This window comes from Rattus norvegicus, chromosome 19 (assembly GCF_021556685.1).
Source record: "Rattus norvegicus strain SHRSP/BbbUtx chromosome 19, alternate assembly SHRSP_T2T, whole genome shotgun sequence".
Classification (NCBI taxonomy): Eukaryota; Metazoa; Chordata; class Mammalia; order Rodentia; family Muridae; genus Rattus; species Rattus norvegicus.
This window is the reverse complement of record NC_141552.1, coordinates 28,574,510-28,594,622: the sequence shown is the minus strand read 5'-3', so window position 1 is coordinate 28,594,622 and position 20,113 is coordinate 28,574,510. Positions and strand designations below refer to the sequence as shown.

Sequence of the window (20,113 nt, the reverse complement as noted above, 5' to 3'; positions counted from 1 at the left end):
TTTGTTTGTTTCAGTTTTCTAAGGTCCAATTTATTGATTTGTTGGCCACGTTTCCTGCACAATCTTGCTCAGAAAGTACGCCTGTGCTCATATGTTAAGATACACTCCGAACTCTTACACTGAGGTTCTTGATCCACTTTTCTTCTTGATTTGGGTACAGGCTTAGAAGTAGAGATCTATTTTATTTCTTCTACGTATTGATACCCTGTATTCCTACCAGCTGTTGATGATACTATTTTATTTCCAATGTGTACGTCTGGTATTTTTGTCAAAACCCAGATGGTTGTGGTTTCTTGGACTTATATCTGGGTCCTCTATGCCAATATGCTGAGCTATACTTCTTTTGTTATTTTGTATAGACTAAAGCATAAAGCTAGGGGTATAGGAAAACAAATCGCCAATCAGTCATGGTATGTAAATATGGGATGGGCTGCCTTTAAGAGCATTGTGTATTTGTCACAATAGGCATCCTGCTCAGTAGTCACTCTTTGCGGATGGCTTCACACCTGTGCCCACATAGGTAGTCCTGGCTAAACTCTGGCAGTTCACCGGTAGAAACACACTAAACAGGAAAGTCATAGCAGAAGGGGGATTTTTGGGAATAAAGAGTTTGATGGGAGTCAGAGGGGGATAAGGGAGGGAGAGGGAGATAAAGATGGCCACAGTGTATTATTATATGTGTGTCTTATCAAAAATTAAATTAATAAAGAAATAAAGAAGTCAATTGGATGAGTCACTGAACTAAACTCACTCTGAAGGTAACAGGGGAAAAAAGACGGAAGTCAAGTAATCAGAAAGTAATGAAAAATTCACAAAGACCCCAGGTGACCAAACACTAGGAGAAGCTGGAAACAAGTAATTACAGGATGATATGTGGGTCCCTTGTGGCAGACCGGTTACCCTGCCCCAGGCTCCCCTCTTCCTTTCTGTGTTCTAGGATACAATAGGGCTGGAGGTTAGTCATGTTTGGAGGATGGTCTGTGCTAGCCCACCACATAGGCGAATACATCCATCTTTTGCTTGCTCCCTACAGAAAGAATTTGTGATGTAAGAACAGAAGTAAATGCTGGGAAGCCATCTCTTGATTATATTGGAGGAAAGGCTGAGTTCCAAAGAATGATTCCGTGTGGATACAATGGGGGAGGAATGGGGCACTATGGGAGCTACGATATTTTTCATTTTAATTAACTGGGGAAAAGTCAATACTGGGAAAGGCAGAGCTGAACTTCTGCCTTTAAAATATTGTCTGCGGGAATGTACGTGGAGACCCAATCAAATGATGCCTTTGCCTCTGTTCCCACACTGAAAATCAGCTGTTTATGGACCAGGTCAAGGTTAAGATATATGTACTTGAGACAGCCAGAATCTGTGTTCTGTGGTGTCCACAGCTGGTCAGGGACTTAGCATCCTTTGAAGGAACTTTGCTTGCAACGTAAAAAAAGGGTTTTTTCCTGGTTCACTGGCTTCTGAGCCAGTCCCATCTCCTCTCTGGAAGTCAAGCAAGCTAAAGCCATCATCCAGTCTGCAGGTATTGCCTTAATATATTTTCAAATCTGAAAATGCCACAGATTGTCCTTGGGTGGTAGGCTTTACAATATCGAGATCATCTTTTTTCCTCCTGCTCTGGGACCAGAGCCTCTTCTCTTCCTTTCCTTTGTGCTAGAGCCTGATGATCCCCCCATCCCCCTTCTCTACCCATGTCCCTGTCCCTGTCCCTGTACCATACAGCCTTCCAGAACCTTTAAATACAAATTCAGTCAGGCTGCTCTACTCCACAATCCTTTATCGGTTCCTTACTAATAGGAAAGGGGAAACCACACTCCTCAAAATTGCCAGAAAGAGCTGAAAAACCAGGCCACTGTCCACCTCTGCTCATTCACACCTTGCAAACAATGGCCTTCTTGATGTTCAGCCTCTGGCCATGGACACCGATAGATGCTGCTCCCTCTGACACACCCAATCCTTCTCAGCTGTCCACGAGGCTGAGGCCTCCTCATTTTTTCCTCCCCGAAACCTTAAAGAAGGTACCTCTGAGGACCAACCCAGGGCCCTTCCAGGGCTTTCTATGGCTTGTCACCACTCTGGCATCTTCTTCAGAACCTTTCTCAACGCATATCCACGCTGTGTGTAGTTTTGCTTGTTCTTTTCTAGACTTTCTCCTTGAGTAAAAGGAGGGACTTGAGCTGTCTTATTTGCCACCGTAGTTTTGGCTCCTGGAACTGTTCTGGTCCAGGATCGTGGATCAGGGAATGGAAGGGAAGACGTAAGGGAGGAATGTGAAAGGATATTAGTGACTTTTCTTATTGCTGTTACCAGATATAGACAACAAGCAACTTTTGTGTGTGTGTGTGTGTGTGTGTGTGTGTGTGTGTGTGTGTGTTGGGGGTGGGGGTTCTTTGGGCACAGGGTTTGAGGACACGGTTGGTCCTGTGGAGGAAGCTGTGAGAGCAGGAGTGGCCTGTGGCTGCAGGAGCTTGCTGACATGTAGGCAGAGCAGGAAATCTAGGCACTCAGATGGCATTTTCTATTCCTTTTTTTAATTCCAGCAGGGCTTCCAGCCCATGTGGCAGTGCCACACACATTCAAGGTAGGTCTCTCTATAAACACCCCATCAGACATACTCAGAAGTTATCTCTCCTAGCTGACTTTGAGTCCTGGCAAGCTGGTAATGAAGACCAGCTATAGGTTGCAGAAGAAAGAGGAGAGAGAAACTCTCTTCACTATGTGTCTACCCTAGACAGTTTTAACCACAAGACAATGACACTTCTAAGTCTTAATGGTGAGCTTTAAGACCCCAGAGCAGCAATATTTTACAGCAGGCAAGATCCTTGGGGAACCACCACGTCTTCCTTTACAGGCTGCCCACTGAGTTAGCTGCCTGCATGTGGGGTATACCGAAGCTAAGGGAGAGAGAACTGCCAGCAGGCGAGAACTCTCAGTTCACAGATGGGTGGGCCTGTTTCTCCCCTGTGATGTTTGATGCCAGCACCTACCATTGTGTGGTTCCCTCCAGGTAACACAGACTCAGAGAAAGAGCTGAGGATGCTGCACGTGGGGCCTGAGAAGAAGCAACTCAGACAGCTTGGGTCTTCTGACACACTGTCAGGCGCTGGTCAGAGGTTGGCACTCAGGTGTAGTTGTCACATAAGTGATGGCACGGGATAGGAGGAAGCGTTCTCCAAGGAGGCGAGGTGACCATGAATGACCTCTGACAACCCTGAGAGCATCTATCTCCATGGGAAAACACAAGACAGAAATGCCACCTGTCAGCCAGCAGGGGGCGGGCTGTGAGGACCCCACCCCAGATGCAAGTTTTGGGAAAGAGCCTGAGGATGGTGGTGGTGGTGACTGCCCAGCCTCACATTCTATGACACCCAGACCAGGTTCCCTTCCAGCTGCTACCTATGGACTCGCAGAAGCTACCAGGAGGGGACTCAGCTCATCAGGGAAAAGTCAATTCCCTGGGGCTCTTACTTCTAACTTTGTTTGCAGATAGGGAGCCTTTTCCGCCTCGCTCCTCATCCCGAGCCTTTCTGCCTGTAACAATCACATTATTTAATTTAGACGAGTGCGGTTACCTTAGATCAATTATACTTATTTTTCCTGTGTAATTTCCAAAGCCTAATATCTGCATTCAGGCCCAGCCTGGGGGACAGCTTGTCTAGCAGAGTCCTAAACGATTTCAGCCTTTAATTCAATTGTACTTCTGCCATGGCCTGAGCAAGGAGCATAATTCTTTTATCCCTAAGATGTCTCATTAGCAATAATCTAATAGCACACATTAAAATATAGGTCACTGAGGTGGGCTGCTGATAGAAGACTTGTCATAACTTTGAAGGTTGGGTAGCAGCTTTAGTGGGAGTGGGTCCCCCCCCCCCAGTGCAGTCACAGCCCCACTTAACATTGAAGCAGTTGATTCAACAAAACAATTTACTTTCTGCAGTTCAAGGCTGAGAAGTAACTTCGGCCGGGAAATGGGTTGGTGTCTGATTATGGGTGGGTGAAATAAAGAGCAATACTTCTTGCCAAGATAACATAATAGGAAAGCTCTCTGGTCTCAGGCATTGGCTGGAACCTCATTCTGACTGTGACCGGAGCATACACAGAGACCGGGAGTGGAGAGGGCACAACCTTTACTGTCCCTGGCCTCAGTTTGCATAATCATAAAAGGGAATGGTGGTGAGGGAGGGGTGCATGGTTCTGGGACTCTATGTACCACTTGTCCTGGAGTGGTCTTGGTGTTTTCTTTCCAATCAATTCGCTTTCCTTAATCAAACCCATTTGTTTAAAAGAAGGAGATTCACATATCAACCTGGCATAATCTCAAGAACATTCGCAGAAGGATTCAGGCAGAATGATAGCATTTACATAAACTCACAACATACACAGAGTGATGCCTTCTATTGTTCCGACAGATGGAAGGGATTTGCCCATCAGAGGTCAGGGTAGAGGTTCCTTTTGGGCAGAGGGAGGGGATTCTGATTGGGAGAGTTGTCAGGGGAACTTTTTACAAGGCTGATGCTTTCTTTTTAATATCCTCCATATAATTAAATAGGTGTATTTATTAGTTACAAAGTTCACTTATAATTAGCTGTTTTCTCTTACACTCAGAGAAATGCGTGTGTGTGTGTATACATCTGTGCACATACATGTGTGTAATATAGAACTTTAGGGCTACCCACATATTTTATTTATACATATATGCATATATAATGGTATATACTAAGCATGTTGTGTACATCCATGTAGTATATAGGTTACATAAATATACAATTCATGTATTGACCATATGGAAAATATGCACATACATTTATGGGTGATAGTCTCAGTGTCAGGCCACAGAGGGTCCACCTGCAATGACTGTATACTTGGAGGATCCATATCCGTTCTTTTTTTTTTTTTTTTTTTTTTTTAAGATTTATTATGTATACAGCGTTCCACCTGCATGTACACGTGCAGGCCAGAAGAGGGCACCAGATCTCATTTCAGATGGTTGTGAGCCACCATGTGGTTGCTGGGAATTGAACTCATGACCTCTGGAAGAGCAGACAGTGCTCTTAACCTCTGAGACTTGGGTCATCTCCTAAGACCACTCTACGACCTTCTTCTCCCCAGTTTTTCCATGGAAATGTGTGTTCTGATATGATGGTGGATGATGGTATTAGACGTAACATTAACACACTGGCTCACGCCACCAAGGCAGTGTGACTTGCTTAGTTCCTCACAGGGAAGTGTGATTTTGGGTGACTCCTCATCACAGTGACTTATGAAGTGCGACCCTGTTTCTGTTATTACCGGAAAAACCTGCCTAACCTGGACCCTCCTCCTCCTGCCACTATCAAGACTCTACGTGGACCTATAGACTCTTCTTCTGGTTCTCCGAACTTTATAGCCAGACCACCTGGTGCGATGAATGACTGATGAGCATCACATGATGACAGGGATGGTGTGGGAAGAGTCTTCTTTCAAGTGTCAAGGGACCAAAATCTTAAGTCTTAGAGCCATGACGAACCTGTGCTAACTTACAGTGGATGTACAGCCTGGGGTGGGTGAGTGGGGGATTCTTTTCCTCAGCTCCATTGGAGGAAGATGATGAATCAGAGGAAAGTGTGGAGGGGAGAGGTGTCTCCAGATGTGGAAGTCTTTGCAAGTGGGAACCACCCAGGGAGGAAGACAAGAGGAGAAAGAGGATAGCATTTGGGGTAGGCTCTCAAGATGGCGAATGAGATGATGATACTAGGAGCCTGGGAAGAACTCGTGAGTCTTGAGAGGCAGGAGAGCTAGAGAAGGAGACAGCTGGCAGGTAGGTATGACAGGGGTTCAGAAAGGCATCCGTTTCAAGGTTTGTAGCCAAAATGGATGAATCAGCAGGCTGCTGAGAATGGAGACCATGAACATAGAAGACTGTGGAGGAGGATGAGGACCAAATAGCAAGTTGCGGAGTCCCAGGGATGGGAGAGTGGTAAAGAATATATGTCCTGAGCTCAAGACCCATTCAGTCCCACTCTATCCCTTCAACCCAAGACAAGGGCTTTGGTCATTTTCAGCCCCACTGTTTAACCTATGAAATAGATTTAATAGCAACCATGAATGTTCTATGAAGCAAACAGCACAGTGCCTAGAGCCACTTTGTGCAATGAATAAAGATCTACTATTCGGGTCACTGGTATCCATTGTGTGCTTAGCATGTGCCCAGCCCTGCTTCGGCTCTTTGCAACCACTGATTCATTTAAGTCTGGTGTCCACTCAATGGGATAGCTTCCATTATCATCTTGTTTCAGAAATGGGAAACTGAGGCACTCACCAGTGTCAGGTGGCAGAGCTGGTGAGTAGGTGCCTGGTTTTAATCCTATGTTCCTAATAGAAAGGCGGAGAGTTTCTATGCTTGTTTGCTGTATCCAGGAAGGTAGAAGGTTGGGCTTCTAATGTTTTCCCTAACCATGCCACAAGCGTGTAGATTCCTGGCCCCAGTTGCAAGTTCGCTCCATCCAGGAGTCCAGAACAAAGCCCAGGGATCTACTAGACTGACAAGATCTTGAGACGTGGCCAGCAGGCAGCCGTAGCAAATAAGCCAACGGCCTTAAAAACATAAATCCTGGGGTTGGGGATTTAGCTCAGCGGTAGAGCACTTGCCTAGCAAGCGCAAGGCCCTGGGTTCGGTCCCCAGCTCCGAAAAAAAGAAAAAAAAAACAAAAAACAAAAAACAAAAAACATAAATCCTACTGATAATCCCAGAGCCTGGAAACACTTGTACCACAGGGGCTGTCATGCCCAGTTTACAGATGGGGAAATCGAGTCTGAAAAATCATCCGACGAACGAAGGTTGATGTGAAGCACTGAAGCTGGCGTCGAGTTAGAACTCTAAAAGCTGCACTCAAAGCTGTAACCCCAACCCACGGCTCCTGCCTCTTCCTGGTCGTGGAAGTTGAAGTCAGGTGGGCCTAACTTAAAATTCTGGGGATCAAATTCTGTACCTCCAAAAGATTTATGAGAAATACTGATATGTGGGTGCTGTTCTAAAGGCTTTGTGTTTATTTACTCATTAATCCCCTTAGCAGCTCCATGAGGTACCACCAAGTCATTACCACCACCACCACTGTGGCCACCAAACCACCAGCAGCAGCAGCAGCAGCAGCAGCAGCAGCAGCAGCAGCAGCAGCAGCAGCAGCAGCAGTAGCAGCAGCAGCAGCAGCAGCAGCAGCTCACACACTTACACAACGGACACCCTTTAGAGATAAGGAATCGGAGGAACTCAGCCAAGAGTTTGCGAGCACTCGGTGCCGGGGAAAGTATTAAAACTCAGGCCACACAGTATCTGACGATGTGCTTTAGTCCTGGTGCCATTCTGCTTCGGATGCTCCACACGAGGACTAAAATGCTTCGCACACCAAGGAAGCTGGAGACATCGTGCCCTCTATTCTCAGATGAGAGGATCAGACCCTCTGAAGAGGTCGGCTCCCTTCAGACAGACCTCAGACAGAGCACAGTCACTGTTGAACTACAACGATCCACTCCCCCTAGAACTCTGCAGGTGAAACATGGAGTTTAAATAGGAGTAAAGTTAGAACACTTTCAATGAAGAAGGACTGGCCGGTTTTCTCTGTAGCTAGGAATGTAAAGTAATGGTTATTAAGCCAGTGAGGTATTCGATGCTTACAGATAAATAGATCAATAGACCCAGAAGAGAAAGCCCAGAAGAAGCTAAACCATAGAGGAGACTGTTAATCAAAGCAGAGAAGTGACTACTTGATAGTTCTACCAAGATAATCCATTATCGGTTGTTCTTACAAAAAATGAATGAAATTCCTTCCATACAACTCTCACTGAATGGATCACAGAACTATGAAGGACCCAAACTGTGAAAGTTTAGCATATAATGAAGGGAAATGACAGCAAGGAAAGAACTTCTCAAATTTCACCAAAACACATGAACGGTAGGGAAAGGTTGACATATCTAATTGTAGTGAAAGCAAAAGGTTTCTAGCAGAATCGTGAACAGAGAAGTGTTTTGTGCAACCAAATAGAAAATGCTTGCACATAACACAGCAAGGTGAGCAGCCAGCATGCTTCAGGAGCTTCTTTGAGTTAAGACAAGTCAATGGACAACCGGTCAGATGTGCCATCATTGACCCAGAAGAAAAGAAAATGCAAAGGACCCAGAGACATGGGAGAAGGGACGCAGTATGATTACAGTGAGAGAAGTGCAAAGTCACCACAATAAAACACTATCTCATGCTCAGAAGATAGACAAGGATTAACAGCCCAGAAAACAAACACCAAGGTTAGTGGGGATCTGAACATGAGAACTGGGAACTGACAGGTGGCTAGAGGGAGCAGTGGTTGGTTCAATCACTTAGGAAACGGTGCTGTCATTTCTTCATCAAGCTGAGCATAACCTAAGAACAAACAAACAAACACCAGAGCAATTTCAAGAACACTTCCTGGAGAAATTCTTGTAGATATGGATGAAAGATAATTTTAACATGTTTATGGATAGGATTGTTTGAGTTATCCCAACAAGATAGAGTCCTCCAACACCCCCTAGGACACACATACACCCTGGAAACAACCCTAAACTCCATGTCTTTCATGCCTAATAAATAAGTAAATTGTGATCATCTATCCCACAGAATGAATATATATGACAATGAAAATTAGGCAACTATGGCAAATGCCATCATTCTGGATAAATCTTTTTAAAAATTATATAATTAAAACCAAACAACACAGTACTTGGGAATAAATTCACAGCTAGTAACACCATAAAGATAAAGGTAGGGGCAATAATTTACTTTTGGGGTGGGCTGTGTGTATGCTATTAGAACAAGGCCTTGTGGGACATGGGGACACCCTACTTAACCGTTCCTGGACTGAATGGAGTCTGTGTATTCATAAAATAATTATTAAAAACTGTGAACTGTTCACAGTGTTCTTATGCTTTTTAAAAATACTCGATGGGTTTCATATTCAGTCAAGAATGGTGCATTGATGCCATCTCTGGGAAGCAAGTCCATGCTTCCTTATGGACTCAAGTGGCCACTTATGCAATACCTGTCTGATACAACTTTCATGGTTGTTTCTGAGCTTCCACCTACTTTGATATTCCAACATGGACAAAGGTCCCATGCTAGGCTGATTATATTCCCTCTACCCAGGGGAGAGCCAGGAGCCAGGTATTAGACCTCTGTCTTGTAACTCTCATGGGCACAATAAGGCCATCCAAGGATATATCTGGGTAGGCATAGAAAGAAAGAAAATCCCCATTCCTTCCACGAGACTGAACCATGTCTTCTGGACATACTTTTCCCTTCTCTTTCCTGGTTCTTCTCTTGCCCTACTTTTATTCTTCTTGTGCCCTATCTCACCTTGATGATGGCCTTCAGCCACAGCTGCAGAGCCCAAGCAAACCTCAGATAGCCTTTCTGCTCTTTTTGTTCCCCTTACCTCTCACATCACAGTCCCTGATTGATGTAGAGGCCGTGGGGCTTCACCTGACCGGTGCAAACAAGTCTCATTGGGTAGGGAAGAATTTTAGATTTTGTCCCAAATAAGACAGGAGCCATTGAAGAGCGAGGGTAACCAGAAGTAAACATGTGCAAAGCATCTTCCTGGTAGTCCTGGAGGATTTAAGTCACAGAGGACTGGAGAGAAGCAGGGGAGGCCACCTGGAGACTGTCCCAACCATCCTGGCAGGAGGTGATAAGGCTTGGAACAGGGAAGTCACCTCGGAGGTGCTGAGATGTGACATGATTTAGAGTCCACAGAAGCTGTGCAGGGTTAGATATAAAAGCAAGAGGAATCAAGCTGACTTCAAGCTCACTGCCTCGGGAAGCAAAAAGAGGGAGAAAGTGTAACCTAGACTGAGGCAACTGTGGAAGTCAGGTTTGGGCGCCAGGAGCTTTGATTTGCTCTTGACTAGTTTTAGGTACTCATTGGCTCTGTTTCATGTGGAGAGGCCTAGAGTGTAGCTGAATCCGGAGTGCTGGAACCCAGAGCAGAGATCCAGGCAGAGGATTTAAAGGTGGAGGTCCTCAAGGGACGAACCATTGCTCTCCAATGCCAGTGAATACAGGGGGTCAACTGGGCTTAGAACTTGACAGAGAAGACACCCAGGACTGAGCCACAGTGTTCTAGGCAAGAAGCTTTAAGAGCCCCAAGAAGTTTTAGTGGGAAGTGTGTGGAGACAGATCTTTTTGTAACTCATGAAGGTTTTATATTGGGGGTGACTTGTTATGTTACTTGTCTTTAGAACACAGGTTAAACCAATGATCAATAACGCTGGGCAGACCAACTTCAATGAAAGAGCTTTAATATCCTAATGGGGAGGGAAGGAGAGATGGGGAGGAAGGGAGAGGGAAAGGCAAAGGGAGAGAGAGGGAGAGGGAGAGAAGGCAGAAGACTGGGGAGGAAGGTGGAGGGGGGAGAGAGAACATACAGGTATTTTCTTTTTTTCCTGCTTTAATTTCTCCTACAATGCCTTAAACATAAAGGCTGCAAAAGTGCCTCCAGGACTCAGTCCTTTGGATTCCAGATGCACCCCAGCCCAAGCTCTGTTTGTCAAAACCTGGTGTCTGCAGGACGGTGACCGAAGATGGACTAACAGCCCCAGAGATTGCTTTGCATCTCATGGCCTGTGTCACCAAGTGCCTTGGTAAGTGGAAATGACGCCTCCCCAGAGACCATGCTAGCTCTGATAATACTGCAGCCTCCTGCCCACTACTTGCCCTCGGGCCACCTGGTGGGCAGGACACAGAGCAGGAGAGAAGCCACATGGCCCCAATGGCCCTTAGAACTAGGAGTAGGGAGTTTGAGCCAGAAATGGAGGAGACATCTTCTCCTTTAGCCCAGCCCTAGCCTGGTGTCCTTACTGAGTCTCCCAGATGTCTTGGAAGCCACAGCGGGAACTCTGAGGACTTGCCAATCAGCCTTCTGGTAATGTCCATGTAGTGAGGGGAATGTTTCTCTCCATCCTGCAAGAGACACTTCCAGGACCTGGATCTCTACTGAGACCCCTTCTCTGGCCGCAGACACATACTCACCCTCGGTCAGATAGGAAGCACTTGAAAAGAGTAGATAATTGGGAACACATTTCATGGGTAAACCTTTTAGCTTTCTCCTTGGGGGGACAACTCCAGGGCATATGCTGTGCCTCTGAGGTCCTAGCAGGATGACACCAGTTGCTGATTTCATGAACTACTCTTTAACCCACCTTCTCCGGGTCTCATGCCCTTTCCTGCCTGGCTTTCTTAACTCTCTAAAGTCCTCCCAGAAGTTCCCTCCCTCACACATTCTGACCTTCGTTTCAAGTTCTGTGTTGGATGACTCCAACATTAACTACCCCAAGCAAGGGGCATGTGCCCTTCCCCTTCTGTCTTGTATGAGTTTCTGCAGTTCCAGCTATGTAGTAAATTAGATCAGATCCTCATCCTGCATAGAGGAATTGCACAAACAACTATACCAGGCAAGCACAAAGCCCTATAAAAAGTAGGACCTGACTCTGGTGAGCGTTGCTTGTCAGGGAAGATTTTGCATTGCACATGGCCTTGGAGGTTTGAGAGGTTGAACAGGAATTCCCCAAATAGACAAGTGGATGAGAAGAGTATATTAAAACTCAGCAGGTTTTAATATTATAAAACCATAATATTAGTTCTTAAATATCACCCATGTGCTAAAGAAGAAAGTATATTTTGAAGACTTATTTTATTTTTGTGTATGAGTGTTCTGCCTGCACGGATGTCTGTCTAAGCACCACATCCATGCCTGATGTCTGTGGAGGTCAGAAGAGGAAAGGGCAGTTAGAGGTAGATGCTAGCTGTCATGTGGGTGCGGGGAACTAAATCTGAGTCTTCTCCAAGAGCAGCAAGCATGTATAAGCATTGAGCAATCTTGAAGGAGGAGGGAAGGCTTGGGGAAAGCAAGAAGAAAATTAATGGCAATGGATGGGCAAGCGAAATCTTGTCTGCACTGCTGACCCTGTTTGTGTGTCATCTTGGAGAGGCAGGGGGAATCATTTGAAATTGTGTTATCTTTTTCCGACTGGCCAAGTATCAAATGCTCAAATGGGCAGATAAATACCAAGTGTCCCAAAGGAGAAAAACGAGACTATTCTGCATCCATGGTTCATACAGCCATACTGGGTGTCTGTGGGATTTCAGGTAATGGTCTTGGACTTGAATTTCAAGAATTTCTCTGGCAACTGGGAATGATTGTATGGCTGGAGATGGGGGAAATGGGGTGAGCAGGAGAGGGGTTGGGGGGCGTCATAGGCGTACAGGAATGAGGTTCTCAGAGTTCGAACACCAGCTGGACAGGCATGAAACAGAGTGGGGCACATCCGGTTAGCTAGAGAGATTCAGGTGTCTTTATCCATAATAGAAGGGGGGACCAGAGATTGGGGGACCAGGAGATCTGAGTGTCCTTTTCAGCTCTGCCCTGACACCTCCCACATGTTGGGCCTCAGACAGACCTCTTGAACTTCAGATTATGTGTGTTCCTTCCTTATAGGTTTGTCATAGAGGTCCTGAGATGACCACTCTCGATGAGCAGGAACCTATTGCCTTCAGTTCTCATACTGAAACCTCAGGTCCACCCTTGGCCTAATTTCCTGCTTCCTGCATCAGTCACCAAGAGATCAGGGTGAATCTCCCACCCTCAGGCTGTCCCCTCCTCTCCTCTCTGTATCCTCTCCACAGGATACCTGTGTTGCTGGCCCTGTGTGTGAAATTCTTTAAATATCCCCATATTTAGTCACACATTCATTTTATGTAGTGTTTAGTGAGTTCTAGTGCCAGAGACACAGGTGGATAAGGTAGACAATACTTGGTTCTTCTAGAGCTCAACTGCCACTAAAAGGGAGATCAATTAATCAATTATTAATTAATTAATAATTAATAAATTGCATCAGTGATCTGATGGAGGATGGGGGCGACTTCTAGATGCACAAGTCTAAGAAGGAATATCTTCACTAAGACCTGAACAACTTAGATGGAAGTCAGAGCTAATGCAAGTGCCCATGGGTAGCTTTGAGCTTGGAATGTTGAAAGTGTAGAAAGATCAGTGCGGCTAGGCTTATCTAAGCGTCTTCCCGTACTGTTTTGTGTCTTCCCTACATTCCTGCCTGCTGACCTTACTAATTTGGCTTCCCCAAAGTCCTGTTCTCCTATGACCACAAGCAGTTCTAAGGGCGGTAAGCTCTTTGCACACTAGGTGTCTGGGATTGTCTCTGCGATCTTCCTTTCAGGGTTGATTCAGACACAAGAAGTTGGGTAAGTAAACTCTCAGGTCCAAGTAGTTCATGCTTAAACACTATAGAACATATTGTTAAAAATGTGCAGCCCTACTTTGCTTTTTCCATCCATTTTCTTACTTTGCTTTACCCGCCCCCAGTCCATACCACACGAGTGAGTAATAAGTATTTATTTATTGTGTTTCCTGTTTCCCTCCTGTTTCCGGGACCAAACAACCGGCTCTTTGAAGGTGTCGTCCACTAGTGGGAAACTAAAAAGGCTTGATTTGGCATACGGGGAGCATTTTTGAGAACGAGTGGGTATCAGTTCTCAGCCTTATAGATCAGGGCCACAGACCCCAAGATCAAGGTCACAGCCTGGTCACAAATGGAGCCAGGAGTAAAATCTGTCTATGACCTTTCAACCAGCAGAGCCGGCCAAACAAAACTGCCCAAAAGGCCGAGCCTGCAGGCCACCAGTCACAGTCTTCATCTCGGAGCACTAAGTTCCCATTCTGCTGGTGGAGAAAACTCTCACCAAGTAGGTTAAGTGGCTTGGGTGTATGACAATGCTGGTGTCACTGGGGTGGTGACTGCTTCCCTGTGTCTTTACAACTCCCCTTTGACAGACTTCTGGGAGTTCTGGGAATCTGTTGCTCTCTTCCTCTGTCCAGAGGTCAGAGCCAGGTGTTTTGGGGAGCTGCCTGGAAAGGGTGCTAAGCCAGATCCCCCGAGTCTCTGAGAGTCCGGCACCCGCCACCCCGGAGCCCTTGGGAGCTGCGCCCCCGCCTCTGCCAGTCCCGGCCACGCTGTCAGTCTGCATTAGCGCTAACAGGCTCCAGACCGAGCGGGCTGGGCGCGGGGCTAATGCAATAGGCGCGTTACCTGGGGCACAGGCTACATTACCAGGTCGGCCTCCTCCTGGCGCGGCCAGAGCCAGCCAGCCCGCGTCCTGCCGGCCACCCCGTCCCCGCAGCGCTCCCGGGCCCCGCCTGAGTGCCACGCGGCGGAGCCCAGCCCCAGCCCCGGCTGGAGCCCGGGATCCCCGTGCTGTCCGCCACGTGAGTGCGCTCTGTGCGCGCGGGACCGGTAAGTGTGCAGACCGGCTCCGAGGCACATCGTGAGCGGCTGCACCCTCTAGAGTGTCCCCAAAGGCTCCTAGTGCTGTCGGAGGGCGTTCCCCGGAGCTGGATAGGGGCCTCCAGTCAACTTCGGTCCCTCAGGGCCCGCAAGAAACTTGGCATTTAGGGAAGGGGAGGGGACAGTGAATGACCCAGGTAGACCTCGGCGGGGTCTTTAGCCCGACCCACAGGGCGGCCCGAGGAGGTCCCCACCTATAAATTCTGTCCCAGTCGGACGCACGTCACAACCTTAGTGTCCAAAAATTCCCAACTCAGGCACTCCTTTTCTAGGAAGCCTGAGTCCGCTCAGCGCACGGATCCTGACATCTGGGTTCCCTTGGGTGGTCTCAGTTGGTGCAAACGGGAGGCAAGCCTTGTTGACTGCTTTTTCTCCTTTCATACGAGCAGAACTTGAACTTTGGTGTGTCCCCAGTGCCTCCGAAGTCCCTCTCTCCAGCCGCACCCATGCTTCTGGCACGAATGAAGCCGCAGGTGCAGCCTGAGCTCGGCGGGGCGGACCAGCTGCCCGAGCAGCCCCTGAGGCCCTGCAAAACCGCCGATCTGCTAGTGGTGAAGGAGCGCAACGGCGTCCAGTGTCTCCTGGCATCCCAGGATGGTGACGCGCAGCCCCGGGAGACTTGGGGCAAGAAGATTGATTTCCTGCTGTCTGTGGTGGGCTTCGCAGTGGACCTGGCCAATGTGTGGCGCTTCCCCTATCTCTGCTACAAGAATGGTGGTGGTGAGCACAGGGTTGGCTGAAGCTTTTGGGATGCTGCCTGTTCTTGTGGCATTGTCTGGGGAGGGAGCAGGGATGCACATGGAGGAAAAGAGGAGACACAGAAAAAATTTAGTGTGCAGGAAAGAACTCTTAAGGGTACTGAGAAAAAGGATCTGGGTAGTTTCTGTTAGGGAAATAGAGGCAGAACCTTGAATAGTAGTAGGCACAAGGGCTCAGGGACAGCATAGAAGGCATCTGGTCGGGCCAGGGACTCAGAGTCAATGCTGTGACGCAGAAAAGGGAGTAGAGAAAAGTTTGGGATGTTCCAGTCAAGACACAAGATTTGACGATAATTCTAGCACTCAACCTTGGAGCTCAGGCGTTAGGCTGGATAAAATGAGAGCCCTTGGATCCTCAGCGGGCTACAGGGGTAAGTGTACACAGCTTTCATGAGATCAGGATACTGGATGCCAAGAGCTGAATGGGACCTTGAGGCACTCCTGGGGACTGGAGTGTCCTTGTTAGCTTTGCAAGCTCTGGCCAAGTTGTGAAGCCCAGTGCATACAAGCCTGGAGAAGACACCAAGCAGACAAGCCCTTTTGTCCTCTTCGTGATGAGCTGTCATTTTACCCATCTGCTCTGGAATGAACCCACAGGCCACATACAGCACCACGGAGGTAGACTCGGGCTCCTTTCTGAAGGGTTTGGAGCTTAGCATGGCCAAACCACCCCAGCCCCACCACCTTTACTCAGATATAAGTTGAGGAGTGCCCTGCACAGAGCCTAAGGATATGGACTTCTAGAGGAAGGCATTGGCCTGTCCGTGGATCACCATGCCACAAAGTAGTTCTAACTTGGAATTTAAGGGAAGTCAGCTGGAGGCAGGGTGACAATTTACAGGGTCTGGGGGTGTGGGAAGCTTATGCCTTCAGAAACCAAGATGAATAGTTCTTTATTTCTGTATTCCGTCTGGACACTTGCTTTGGGATAAACAATACTCTGTATTTGTAAAGAGGGTGTGGTCGCCAAAGAGGGCAGGTGACTCTGAGTTGACTGTGTTGCATGTTGAAGCATCAGCTCTCACTGAGGAAGAAGAGCCCACTGATGAGCTGTCCTGTGAGCCCTTCCTGATATGAGTCTGTCACCATTAGATACTCCAGATAAGGCAAGGGTCCCTAGTCTCAGGAGATGCTTCCTGTCTCTGGTGGCCCTTGCTACTCTTCTGGTTCAGTGCTCTCATCTGGAGATGCTGGTAGGCGGAGAGAGAGAGCTAAGGAAAGGACACACCACCCAAAGGTGAAACTTTTCCTCACTTTGTGGTTGCGGATCCTCCAGGGACTCTGGGAAGATTTGAGCATTCTGGCCCTTGGAGGCTAACAGTAACAACAACAAAAGGGTAGCATTCTATATTTGTAACAAGCAGGGCGATGAAGAAAAAAAATGACAAATTGGGAGACCGTGGGACACGTTGCATGTCCTCAGTGACTGTCTGAGACTGCTTGTCCCTAGACATCAGACAGTCATTAATCAACAATATTTCTCTGGGTCAGCTCAGTGTAGGACATGATGCTAGGACCTGTGGGGGCCACCTGGACGTATGAGCCACCATTCTGTCTGCCTGGAGCACTGGTCCCCAGAAGTCCTCACTACCGTGCTGTGACAATTCTTTTTCATTGTTATGTGCCCCCTTGAAATTGAAGCAACACAGGTGGCCAGCTGGACACGTGAGCTAAATAGGTATTCCAGGGCTCTCACTGAAACTGTCCGCTTGGCCACTGCCATGTTTTGGGAAGAGCGCTTGCTGTGTGCTGGATGATAAGTTGGGTGCCCAGGGACAAAGTGCAGCAAGTTTGTCACAGATGGAAAGTTTTCTTTGAAATTGACTGACATTCCCTTTCCAGCATATACTGGTCCTGGAGTGACCTATCCCCCGTTGTTCCACAATTTGTCTTTTATGGACCTGTTTCCCAAGCAGGCTGAGAAAAGTTGAGAGCACAGACTGTTGGCTTTTAATCCCCAATAAGATCCAAGTCCTAGGAATGTGGTAGAAAGTTCCTACCCATGTGTAGTGAACAAACATATTAACAGAATAATCCAAGCTCTCAGAGACTTATTGCCAATTTCACAAACCTTGGCAGAAACATTATAGGAACTAACACAGTGACATGTTAGAGAGGATGGTGTGTGCATACCTGTGTGTGCGTGCGTGCGTGTGTGCGTGCATACGTGTGCAGCCCAGACATTAAGAGTCTTGGCTGTGAAGTTACAGGCTCCAGTCTCAAACATGTATGACGTTGGGCCAACTCTCTAGCCTTTTCTCATATGTGCAAGCTTCTTGTTCAGCTACACACATGGATAAGGACTAAACACTTGAGTGCACATGGAGAACCTATGTGATGCATGTCTTAGAGAGTGTAGCTGCTTCTTTTTATCAGCATCTCTAGGAAAGTATGGGAAAGGGATGGGGGAGCAACTGTTGCTGTAGAGGTTTAAGGAGGGGCTGTTTAGGGGTGACTCGGGGTGGGGAAGAGAAATGCGGTTGGAACTCAGCTGCTCTGGACAGGGAGGGCTCGGAAAAACAGCATTTTAGCAGCCACCTGGAAAAGGCTCCTTGGGAAAGGAACATAGACTGGCTGGAGGGCAAGCCAGGAGAGATAAGGGTGAGAGGCAAGTTGGGGCTGGGCCGTGGATATCTTGGATGCTAAACTGAGCGGGAAGGGCTGCTATCAGTGAATTTCCATGGCCGATTAGGAGGTTTGCAGTTGCTCTGGGGAAGGGTAGTCTCATCTAGTCTGTCATCTGGAGAACAGAGCACTCCCATTTAGTGCTCCCACTCCTTGTTCCAGGGGATGTTCAGCATCTCCTCAGGCCTTGATCTTCTCTGAGACCTCATGCTGTTCTTTGTGGACCCATTCTCCTTCAATAATTCTGAATCCAGCTCCAGAGATGGGTGAGCAGTGAGTAGGCAGTTTTCTTCTTCTTCTTCTTCTTCTTCTTCTTCTTCTTCTTCTTCTTCTTCTTCTTCTTCTTCTTCTTCTTCTTCTTCTTCTTCTTCTTCTTCCTCTTCCTCCTCCTCCTCCTCCTCCTCTTCCTCCTCCTCCTCCTCCTCCTCCTCCTCCTCCTCCTCCTCCTCCTCCTCCTCCTCCTCCTCCTCCTTCTTCTTCTTCTATCTTGGAAGAAGCCAAAGAGTTGAGTTTAATTCCCAACCCCACCACTCACTGTGATCCCAGGCATTAAAATTCCTGATATAAAGGGGCATAATTTGAGATGACCCAACAATTCATTGCTCCCCAATGCCCTGACTACAGCTGTATGCAAGCCAGGCTTCATCATCCTGTTCTTTACCAGCCTGGCCCTGGGTATTTGTATGCCTTGGTGCCAGTGTTAACATAGAACCCTCCAAGTCTGAGTGTTTATACTGGCCCAGACTGGAGAATGTTTTGAAATGACGAAGTTGCCAATAGTTTATGCCCCTGGCTAGTGTTTTATGAATGAATTACTGTCAAAGATCAGCCTGTCTGAACATCTTCCTGAAGACCAGCTGCTGGGATGACAGGTTGCGCATTCCAGATCGTTCCCTTTGAACCCAACGTTGGGTCTGTGCTGGTCTCTGGGAAGGAACAAATATGCAGGTGGCTGAGTACGCATGTCTGGAGGTGACCTCTGGATTGTCCTCTGTGCATGGTGCTCGCACTGAATTTCGAGGTGACTGTGGATCTTTGGATTTGAGCATACCTGGCTTTGACTCAGAGTATGGTATTTGGTAGGGAAGTGTCCTTGGACAAGTTATATGGTGTCTCTAAGCTCAGTTTCCTTGCGTAGCAAAGTGTGTGTGTGTGGGTAATTTTGGCCCTTTCTACAGGACCAGATAACATCAGACAATATAGATAAATAACTTGGGATAATGTCGCATAGTAGAGGCAAAATACAAATGCTGCCATTTTTATATTTTTGATGATACTGGCTACATGGTTAACGCAGGTATAGAATGAGGTCCTAATTCTAAGAAGAGTAGAATTTAATCTGAAGAGAATTTGGTAAAGGGGATAAGGTTAAAAAAAAAAAAGAATTCCTTAAGCCTGAGGTCACAATGTGGCAGATTTAGGAAGCAAACGGTGGGCATGTCCAGACAGTCTTTTGCAGTGGTTCTCAACCTCTGGGTCACAGCCCCTTTGGAGGCTACATATCGGATATCGGGCATATCTGATATTGATATTACAATTCATTGCAGTAGCAAAATTGCAGTTGTGAAGTAACAGTGAACTAGCTTTATGGCTGCATCAATACAGCATAAGGAACTGTGTTAAAGGAAGACCAGGGACCCTAGAACGGTTGAGGACATCTGGTCTCTAGCACGTCACTATGGACTGCTCACCTGGACAGTGGGCTTAGCGTTCCTGCACGAGATAGCATAATTCTGAGTTTACAGCACTTTCCTCACTACACACATGCCTGGGCTCCTCGTTAGCACAAATGAAGGCGGTGCTGATGCAAACACCTGGGGGTTTTCAACTTGATACCTTTTTACTTTTTAATTCTAAGTACTTTTATGTCAACAAACGGAACCTAAAACATACAAAAAATTATGGAGTAGAAATCAGCTTTAAATACTATTTCATATAGCATTTTCTTTTCTCCCCCCCCCCTCTTTTATTGGATATATTTCTTTATTTACATTTCAAATGTTATTCCATTTCCCGGTTTCCTGTCCGTAAGCCCCCTATCCCCTCCTCCCTCCCCTTCAACTTGATACCTTTATGTCTGATTTGGATACAGGGTTATCCACATAAGGATCTTGTTCAGGTGACACATTCTTGAGCTCACATGCAAAAGGAACCAACCAGAATGGGACCCCAGCTGTGGTGTGTGCTTGCCAGTTGGAAGGGGCAAGGTACTGATCCAGGTTCATTATTGTCTAGCGGCCCGCTACCCTTCGCTGAAGAAAAGGCTCTGAGGGGCTGTTCCCAACCAGATGGGATTTAATGGAGAGGGGAAAAACAAACCGGGAACGGCTCCAGTCAAGAAGCACACTGCACTTGTAGACAATCA

General features: G+C 47.2%; 1 protein-coding gene across 2 annotated transcripts in view; it reads left to right on the top strand.

Moving 5' to 3' along the window:
* The first annotated feature begins 14,153 nt into the window (after positions 1 to 14,153).
* Slc6a2 (solute carrier family 6 member 2) overlaps positions 14,154 to 20,113 on the top strand; it is a 40,867-nt gene continuing 34,907 nt past the window's right edge. Inside the window, exons 1-2 of one of the 2 annotated variants that reach the window (XM_087595267.1) lie at positions 14,154 to 14,314; positions 14,755 to 15,085. In XM_087595267.1, coding sequence (XP_087451393.1) covers positions 14,812 to 15,085 — 274 coding nt within the window. In that variant the 5' untranslated portion in view covers positions 14,154 to 14,314; positions 14,755 to 14,811. 2 annotated transcript variants of the gene reach the window in all.